The 10,656-nt window shown below is 35.3% G+C and overlaps 1 protein-coding gene across 1 annotated transcript; it reads left to right on the top strand.

Annotated features, from left to right (window-relative positions):
• Positions 1 to 4,922, top strand: LOC131432490 (apolipoprotein D-like). The gene is made up of 4 exons (XM_058598800.1): positions 1 to 251; positions 365 to 611; positions 4,361 to 4,447; positions 4,522 to 4,922. Exons 1-4 carry the CDS (start codon positions 129 to 131, stop codon positions 4,776 to 4,778), a joined length of 714 nt encoding a protein of 237 aa, XP_058454783.1. The 5' UTR covers positions 1 to 128; the 3' UTR covers positions 4,779 to 4,922.
• The last annotated feature ends 5,734 nt before the right edge of the window (positions 4,923 to 10,656 follow it).

Raw genomic sequence — 10,656 nt, 5'->3', positions numbered from 1 at the left:
ATTCGACGCTGTCAGCAAAAGTACGATCGTCACACGCTGCCGAACTGTGATTCGCTTCCATACAAAACAAAAGGTCACGTTTTTATTATCACCGAAAATAGTATTAGATCCACTAGTGGGCGTCCAAAATGCCGCGATCGGTGATAACAACGGCTCTGTTACTTCTGGGACCAGTTTCCATGGTAACGGCAGTCATCTACGAAAAGAACTGCTTGCATTTCGACGAAGCATACAACTTCAGAGAGGATCGGGTAAGATTTACGCGGCTATTGGATTTTCCAGAGCACGCACTGACTCATCAACAAGCGAGTAGTTCGTTCTATTCAACAAACAATAATACTTGCTGATTTTTTTGCCGCCTCAGTACACCGGTAAGTGGTATGAGGTCCGTCGTCTGGCCGACCCGGAGGTATCCGAGCAGTTAGATTGCGTGCAGGAAAAGTATACCCGTTCCAGCAACATGCTTGATTTTGACATTATTCGCTCGATCCAGAAAACCGCTGCCGGTGATCCGATATACACTACCGGAGTAGCAAGTCCTCGTACGTACGAAAACTCCAAGGTGCCACAATTCTACTTGCGATACAATACGACCAGCCCCGCTGATCCAGGTTAGTTAACATTTATTTTTTCCCGAGTCACATTGTAAGTTTGTTGTTTATTCGTTGATTGAATTGTGCAGCCTAGAATTCGGTAGCATCAAATTTCCGAAAGATTTAGTTTCATGGATTTATAAAGCATTTGCCGGAAATCTTTTCAGATAGTTGCAACAGCCGAGTAATCAATGTTCTCGTTAATTTTATTATGATAATCTTTTTCCCTTCTTCGCATGCCTCGAATTCTCTACCACAGTAAGCATAATTTTTCATATTTTCAACAAGAGAAGATTAAATCTATCTTTGACGGTATTTAGCAAAAAAAAAATGCGTTGTTCTATTTATCATTCTTATAATAAAGAACAATAATAAACTTTTATTTGACAATGTTTTTTATAACTAAAAAGAGAGAGGTCTCTAATCGTTTTGCCTTTCTCTAAAGAAAGTCAGTAGAATCACTTCAATTTCAATTTCGTATTCAATTTTGAAACACAGATTTTTATTTAGCTGCTCTGATACGGATACATTCATAAACGAAATAAGAATATACGAGCTTGAACGACCACCTCGGGTTGCTACTCCGATGCAGATCAGGGTTAGCTGAAAATGTACCGAGATGACCAGAATGGGGCAACCGAAAAAAATGGAATTTTGATTTGAAATACCCTCAAACTTTACCATGCGTTTTCGTTAATTTTCTTGTAGAAGTATTATATTTATGTCATTAGGCTTTTGTTTCGGTGCGTCGTCATTGTCGTTCGAAATTTTTGATCGCACGTGAAATTTCTCAATTCATATTAAAACAATAACGTAGATATTTGAATATTTGTTAGTATAAATTTCAGTAATGGTAGTATTCGTGCGCGACTTAAGGTGAAATTCAGTGGAATGCGCGCTTTACTAATTTGACCAATCATCCAAAAACTTAACTTTACCAGCTATCTCACCGTGTTTTTCCCACAGCAGTTCTGTTGGAAACAACGCACACGAAGAATAAAGAAAATAAGGGAACAGTAACCAATCATAGTTTTCGAAAACCAATTACGGCTTCTCAAAGCAAAAACTAAAAATTTCATGCATACATAGTTGTTGTAAATCTAATGACGAAAAGTTAAGTGTTTTTTGCTTTTTCAAAATCGATCCACACAGAAAGAAATGATGAAACTTACACGACATGTAAACCAATAGTACTATTGAACAAACATCAGTTGAAACGAAAATCTGATTTAAAACCATGATTGATGTAAAATTACATTGAAATGCATTTACTTTTTAATTGAACAAGACTGTATATTTACAAATCGCTTAGTTTTGTAATGTGACTTTCCATTCAATTATCTGCTCCAAATATGTACATGAAAATAAATGTAAATTCACACGAGATCCGCGAAAACCTCGAAATCCGTGCGACCATAACAACGCTTCAAACTTCACGCGTGTCTTGAGTATTTATTATTTCCACAATGTTATTAGTTCTCAGTTAGTTATTTATATTGATTCAACTAGTCAGCCGCCTTCCGAGAAAAAGTTATTAATTTAGTTTCGGTTATCAGGATTTAAATGATCAAACAAACAAGTAATTTCTTACTATTTATTCAATGTACCGATGCATGTTTTCTCTGTTATTGACATTATGATTTTGATTTTTATCATTCAATTTATAATCTTGAAAGACAAGCAATACCATGGAAAAAGAAAAGAATGACAAATAAAACTTCTCCTAGAGCTAGATTGAAATAAATAAGAAATCATTTTGTCGTAAAGTTGAGGAAATATTTAAGAAAAACTAAAGAAATAGTTCAGTAAAATAGAGTAACCAGATGTGAAACGTTGAAAAAACCTGATAACTGAAGAAAAAGGAAACTCCTGCAATTGTAGGCTTTTACGACGTGAAAACAGGAACCCAGTGAATTCTTGGTTGAGTTATTTTTTCCTTCCGGATTTCACGCAGCATCTAGGCTGGTCCTGTCCGGAGAAAGATGAAAGGTGTTACAAATCTCCTAGTGGACCCCAAGCTCTACTATTGGAAAGATCCCTAGTTATTCTTATATAGAGCAATTCCAGAAATGCTTAGCAGATCATCAGACTCGACCTTCTCCGATTTGGAGGAAACTTTGCACATGGCTTCAGAATGGCAAACCATAAGTTTTGAACCGATTGAGAGGTCAATTCGACTCACGACTGATTTTTAAAAAGGGCGTATGTATTTTTGCGTTTCACAAAAATTGCCTTTTTCAAATTGTTGTAACTCGGAAACCGTCAATTGTACAAAAATAGCGTTCAGAAAAAAGTTGTAGGGAATCGATTGGGCACACTATAAAAAATATACACTGAAATTTTTTTTTTATTTTTTTCTCAATAATTACAAAATAATCCAAAAAAGTTAAATAAAAAAAAGCTTGGTTTTAATTTTTTTTTAATAATTTTTATTTTAAAGCTGTTATTAAAACCCACAGATTGATGGCTATCCCATCCGTGCCTTTTGAAAAATGAAAAAGTTACAGCTAAAACAGTTTACGGGTCTCGTTGTAATTCGGAAACCGTTCATCGTACAAAAATGGCGCCCAGGAAGAAGTTGTAGGGAATCAATAGGGCACTCTAAAAAAACATATACACTACAAAAAATTTTGATTTTTTTTCTCAATAATTTCAAAATGAACCAAAAAAATTAAATTAAAAAACAATCAGAGTTTCGATTCTTTTTTGATAATTTTTATTTTAAAGCTCTTATTGAAACCTACAGATTGATGGTTATCCCATCCGTGCCTTTTGAAAAATGAAGAAGTTACAGCTAAAACAATTTACAGATATATTCGAAATTTCAAGTTCTCGTTGAAAGATAATCATTTAAACAGTAGAATATTATTCTACAGGTTAAAGGCAATAGATTTGTTCATGATATCCTTTCTTCTAAAAGTAGCTGTTCTTGAGATACTTGGGTATTTAAATATAACACCATTTTTCTTATTTCCATGAATTGTTTATTCGCTTGCTATATCTACAATTATTACATGTACAGTTATTATGTAGTGCTTTCGGATACGCTGTTTGAATTTGGAAGTTATCATTTTTTTTTTGAACGACTAAGTACAGTAGCCAATATTTCTTTTTTCTTTTTGCGATATTCACCTAATCAGACACCATTTTTGTATAAACAGGAAATGAACATTATAGAAAGATAGTAGTCAAGAGAGAGCAATGATGTGAATATATAGAATGGAAAGGTGAGACGTGACAGAGACAAGGAGAAATCTTTTAGTAACTTAACTTTTACCTTCTACCAGAGTAGTCGGGCTTAGGCATCTGATCAGTGCGAATCACCCGAGTCTCTGGTATGCCGGAAAGTAGTGATAAAGGTGTTTTACCATTTACTATCCGAACCGGCAGAAAAAAAGTTACCAGAAGTTGTCACTTTCTACTTGCGACGGTATTCTCACACACAATGAGTTCTTCACTGTATGGTTGACCCTCTGTCACGTCTCACCGTCATAGATAAATTGGAACTGAATAAAAAATTACTAATTTCAGCTTGCCTACTGTATGGTCCATTAACGCAATTGACATTCACAGCTTTACGTACTGGTCAGTCTATCGTTTGCCGGATACAGACAATCGACATCGTATGCAATCTTGAAAAGCTATCTAACTTTAGCCGCTAAAACGAATTCTCGAAACAATTAAATAATAGTGTACTTCAAGGCCACAAATCAAACAATGCTCATGCAATGAAGTCAACATGATCACTTACGTTTATTTTATTTCAGATATACAGGTAGACATCGTACAAACCGATTATTTAAACTTTGCCATAGAGTACTCTTGTAACAGTATCAACTCAACTACTGTATCAGGTAAGTACCATTTAACAAAAAAAAACTATCCTTGAAAATTCACAATTCCTTGAAAATTCACAATTCAATTGTAGAATCCGCTCGGGTCCTGTCTCGCCGCCGTTCGATGCCGAAACATGCGGTCGATATAATCAACAAATTTGTGGTAGCTAACTTCAAACATCCACAACATAAATGGCGTGTGACAGAACAGTCGGATGGCTTCTGTAAGCCGACCATCATTATCAACAGCGGAACATCCGGTGGGACTCGTCATGGTCCGGCTTGGCAAAGTATAGCGATTCTCTTTGTAATTTTGGCGATGTCGATCCTACGATCGGAGTTAAAGTGATAGATCAAGAGAACTATTAATTTAAGAACTATCGTTTGGTCTGTTTTTATCAAATAAAGCTTATCTGTAGATGTAATGTAACAGTGCTGTATATGGAAAAATAATAAACTTAAATTGTACATGTTCATGTACGAGTTTATAGAAGATTCGTGTTTAGCAGTGACAAAACTATCCAATTTTGGAACAAACAAGTAACTTAATGTAGGAAATAAGATCTAAACAAGCATTAGAAGAAATTCGATCAGGTGTATTGGCAGCTACAAATTCTAAATCGTCGAATTCGCATCATCTAAACTGCTTGGTAACTTCCGATGAACATGTTCAATAGCGATTTGCATGGTAGAATTTTTAAACAAATTGAGAAAAAGAAGGTGATTTATTTCGTGTCGTGGTGGTTCAAAGTACCGAAACTTTAAAACTAAAACTCAATTCGCTTAAAATATAGAAATACTGCTATGTTTTCACAGCTTTCCTGGTGAATGATTCTGGTTGTGACTTCACAACACAACTCTCTCCGTCCATTAATAAGGTTTCGACATCGAAAAAAACCCTTGAATTTGACTAAATTAACCTAAACCTAAAAAGACTGAAAAGGTGATTCGGGATACATTTGAGATAAAAAAATAGTGATGGAACTAAATGGATACCGAAGTAACGAATCCAATATTCAAACGATGATAGAAGATATTTTAATTCAAGAAATTTTCATCATTTCATCCAAACCGAAGTATAAAGCTGTTGAAGTTATCTGCCTGAAATTGGAAAAAAGCTTCATTCTGGCAGCTTTGCTGTTTCATTTAATCAAAATACTTCCGGGATAGAGTAGGGGAGACCAAGGTAAACAAACCCAAGTTTAGAAGATTTGTTTTTTAACAAGACAGTATTAATGCTCTAATTCAGTGAGTCCAAAACTTCTTAGGTCGATAACCCATTTTCGATACATAGTATTTGCACTACCCCTCAAAAGATAAACTATTAGACTCTATGACATTTAGACTTTTTGCAGTGATTTTTCAATGTTAAATAGAGAGAAATGGGAAAAAACTAGATTTCTCTCGTACCCTGCAAGATGAAAAGAAAAGCAACTCGTTATTTTTATAACATTAGACTAGAAAAGTATAACAATAGAGACACAACAAATTGTCACATATCCATTATCCAGCAATAAAATTATGCACTTTTAAAGAGGGAAAGGCATGATTAGTTAGGTTGATAAAACGATTTTTTTCTGAAATTTTTATGTTTCGCAATTTTTATTCAATCGATCATTTTCTTGTATATTTTTTCGAGAGGTAATGCTAAAAAGATAGGCATTGTATGTAGCCTCATACAACAAGCTTTCGCTACAAATCCCATATTTTCTTATTCATGCGAAGATTTAGCTCACCTTTCAATCTCGATTATTTCGATCAGCGCTTTAATAATTCTGATCCGTATTTTATCTCACTTGGCGCAGACGATGAATAACATTGACATCGTTATTGTTCCGATTTATAGGTTAAGATTCATGGTTAATTTGAACAATCTTTACTGTGTAATTAACTGTTATTTCGATTTATTGGGAAAAGTATACCACATCTCATGAGGCGTTTGCCTGAAGAAAGAATATTTGACAAATACTCAAAGATAAACACGAACTAACCGAAATTAATCATCATATTCAAAATACTCTTATGATATCGCTTTATATGTGACGAAAAAAATCAAAAGTATCCGGGATCAAACAATTTATTCAATCTGGATCTGGAAAAACGTAAATTCTCCCGTGAAAAGAACGCAATAATAATTTTTGCAACCCAAGCTAACTCCTGAATCACACAAAATTCTTCATTTATTTTCGATTATAGAGATTTTAACCTTAAGGTCATTCGTTTCTTCGGACCAGAAACATTTTCTGATCCTATGTGCGGAGTTGGGAATCGAAGCCAGGCGATCTGCGTGAAAATCATTCTTTACCCGATCCCCCCAAAAAATTCTTAACTTCAATTCATCTAGAAAATTTATATCAGACTTTTCCATATTTGCAAATGGTTCAATGATCCAGGTAGGAAATCCCGAATTTAGGGTATCGTCAAATTTCGAAATAAAGTCCTTTTAAAGAGATTCTAAAAACCACAGTACACCCAAACCTCCGTTTTTTTTTTATGCGTTACCTCTTTTTACGTAACACTTTTTACGAACCAAATCTCAAATAACGTGAACTTTTTTTACGAACCTACTTTGTAAAAAGAGGTTTTGGCATACATCGAAAGCGGCTCATTTATGTTCCATGGAAACTACTACAATATGGGTATTTTTGGAATGGGGTCAAAGAGTAGAAATCAATTTTTGACTGTAGATTTCTTGTTTATTATTTTTTGAGAAATATGATACATGAGTCACTTATTAGAAACCATAGTTTTGCTGAAGGTAGCATGTTGCTACGTTTTGGCGTTTAATAATTATAATTTAAATAAGTTGAAGGGTATTAACTCTTAGTCTTCTCTTCACACTTCCCTTATTTTATGACCTTTCAGAAACCGTATAAGATAAATTTTTATCGATCTGGCATCTGTTGAATACTGATATTAGAAGGTTGACTAGTTTTTGACAACTAGCTTGACAACTCTTTGGAAGATGATTTTCTCGTCAAATTGCTCATAAAAAAGTTAGAACAGAAAAAATTATATTGCGAGAGCCACCCTACTTTTACTCAGAAAAATTGATGTAACTCGATCAAGTGAAGAGCTAGGCTTCTTCAGCAAAGTTACTCAAACTAAAATTTCCTACAACATTCAAATAGGAAAGTTAGATTCCATACTTCAATCCAAACATGGACCACCGTAATCAGTTCGCTTTCACATCTCATCCAAGTCAGTCGATAAAACAAAACCGCTTACGTTCCGGACGGAAGAAACCAAGTACAGTATTGTGTAGTGAACAAGAGAACTATCTCGAAATGAGTGAACCAAACGAACAAAAGCTACCGCCGATACGAAAGTATACAATTATTGTTGACATCAGGCAGTGCAAAATTCGACCTTCGATACGAGAACTTGAAGGTTTGCTTAAGGAGCAAATGCATCTTGACATTAAACGTTATAAAGAATTGGATGCAATTCAATTCGCAAAAGACAATAACAATGTGCACTATGTGGAGCACGAAAACATTAAGTGCAACATTCCAGTAAATATGGAAGATAGTACGATAGAAGTGCGTGTTCATGATCTTCCCTCAAGCGTCATCGATCCTTATATTCGAAAAACTATGTCCCAATGCGGAGAGATTCTCTCTATCGAAAAAGAAAAGTGGAAGAACTTTTTCCCCGGTATTCTAAATGGTGTACGTTTGTTACGCATGCGCTTGAAGAGGCCTAAACCTTGTTATGTGACTTTTGGTCAGGATACAAGAATCCCGTGCAAATCATTTGTTACCTATGTGAATCAGATGGCCACATGTCAATATTGCCAAAAAGCTGTTCACTACGGTAAGCCATGTGATAAACTGGACAAGGAGACAACTACACCAAAGGACAACGGTGCATCCTTCACACCAACCCCAATACACCTGTGACAACCACCAACAACAATGAAGCATCCCCTTTAACGAAACCATCAGTATCGCCTATAGAACAAAGTACACCAGCTGCCTTTAACAACTTACCCTCCATCCAACCAGCAACCGCAATCAATGTACAACAAGGCGTATCTACAGCAACTAGCAACGAACTCAAGACAGAAATCAACAACAATACCACCGATGCGGCAATGAATGACGAGACGAGCCACGAACAAAGTGCCCCTCAATCCTCGCAGGAGGGAAATGGAAGCTCCTCTCACCCTAGAAAAAGGGTGACAACAAGATTCAATAGAAAAAAAAATTATTTCAAAAATCGGCTCAAGCAGCTACGTAAAGCTTGTACGCAAATAGGCCTAAATAAAAATTATCTTTTGAATTAAAAAAAATGAACCACCCTAATGATTTTGTACATCAAAAGATGCGCCATTCGATTACAAACATTTTTTGTGAAGAGTCCAACTACAACAAAAAGTTATAATAAGGAGTGTATCGAAAAGTAGTTAGCAACATTGATTATTGAAAAAAAAGCGAAAATAAAACATATTTTGACATCAGTTTTCGATATGTTGTAGGAAAAATACATTTTTATGCATTTCACTGATTATATTGAATAAAATCCTAGATTCTGTGAAACGCTCGCACTTTGGACTTGACATTCTTCATTAAATTCTGCACAGTTACTTTTGTGACTTTCCTGGTGACAGCTGTCCAGTTTTTTTCAACTCATGCATGTTTTGGGACACTGTACCTTCCTTCCGAAAGTGCCGCTTGACAATTGCCCAATACCTTTCAATTGACCGAAGATCCGGGCAGTTCGGTGAGTTGATGTCCTTTTCCACGAATTGCACATTATTTGTTGACAACCACTGTAGAACGGAGTTGGCGTAGTGGGCTGAAGCCAAATCCGGCCAGAAGAGAGGAGGAGCCTTATGCTTTCTGTACAGTGACAGCATTATCTTCTTCAAACATTCTTCCTCGTACACCTTGACGATAATTGTGCCCTTCGTGAAAAAAATCGAAGACCGCAAACTACAGCTACAAATTGCTTCCGGAGTAAAGTGATGGGTTCATGTTTCAACCATTGTCACATATCCTCGCACAAAAAAATTGATTTATTACATGCAAATATGGGCTCTGAATCATCAACACATTGTTGTTTTAAAACGACTGTGAGTAAACTTTGAAAAGAACTTTCTCATGGTCAAATGTTTAAGCATAATTGTAAACACACTTTCTTCTGATATCTTTACGGTCTCAGCTATCAATTTACGATTAGTTATAACTCATTTGAGGACTTTTTTACATTTTCGATAGTAACTTCCTCATTTGGACAATCAGAACGTTAACCATCATCGGTATCTTTACGACTACGTTTACATTCAGCAAATCAATAACAAATTGTTCTTTTCGATGGAGCAGAGTCCGGATAACACTTTTCAAATCATTGCTGAGCTGCAACTGTATTTTTTCCAACAAGAAACAATGATAGATTATCACACGGAATTGTTTTAAATTCATTGTTTTGAAAATGACAAAACTAGCTTCAAATGTCATGACATGTCACACATAGCTTTTTGAAGGTTGGTACTTCATAAACGTTATATGGATTTGACAATAATAGCGCCAGTTGTGTGTCAGTAACACGACTTGTTGGGTAATGTGATGTATTTTATGTTCAGACAATACAACCTTAATAAATGCGTTCGGTGGGCGAATTTTCCCCAAAACAAGTTGACCGTATTTACCCCAATCAGTAAAATTCTCTACAAAATAAAATTTACCAAAAAATCTTACGACAAAACTACTTGAGCCTCTAGTTTTTTTTCAATTCAAATAACAGAAAAAACTATCATGACTGCATAATGAGAAACGAGGACAGCTTTTTTAAAGTCTGCAAAACTGACATTTTGATACATTGGAGTGTTGAAACATTCTACTTTTATTCATAACGTTCTAATTACAAAGCTACCCCGGTAGCCAATAAGCACATGCTAATACCGCATTATGACAGCAAATAATCGCTAATTGGCATTTCAATCGCACTTGAGACTGAATTAAGACCGACTTTGGCAAAATATACGGCCATTCGGATGTGCAATCTGAAAGCTGAATTTTGATTGATTTACAACAGATGTGCTTTCAGATTGCAGATATAAAGCTATAAGCATTTTTGGTGCTCATAAAAGGCTATTTTAATACCACTATTAGTGCTTATTGGTTACCTGAGTAATCCTCTCGATTTTGTTCACAAGTTAATACGTGGATTTGCCACCAGCTGTTCAGTTTTACTATAGGTATTAATTGAAGGTAAATCCATCA

The sequence above is a fragment of the Malaya genurostris genome, chromosome 2 (genome assembly GCF_030247185.1).
Source record: "Malaya genurostris strain Urasoe2022 chromosome 2, Malgen_1.1, whole genome shotgun sequence".
NCBI lineage: Eukaryota > Metazoa > Arthropoda > Insecta > Diptera > Culicidae > Malaya > Malaya genurostris.
The sequence above is the reverse complement of the archived record's forward strand: the minus strand, read 5'-3'. Positions and strand labels throughout refer to the sequence as shown.

Excerpts from the sequence above, each read along its gene's own strand:
- LOC131432490 (XM_058598800.1), top strand. The coding sequence starts at position 129 with ATGCCGCGATCGGTGATAACAACGGCTCTGTTACTTCTGGGACCAGTT. Across the intron at positions 612-4,360 it reads GACCAGCCCCGCTGATCCAG|ATATACAGGTAGACATCGTA; the intron begins GTTAGTTAACAT and ends ATTTTATTTCAG. Across the intron at positions 4,448-4,521 it reads CAACTCAACTACTGTATCAG|AATCCGCTCGGGTCCTGTCT; the intron begins GTAAGTACCATT and ends ATTCAATTGTAG.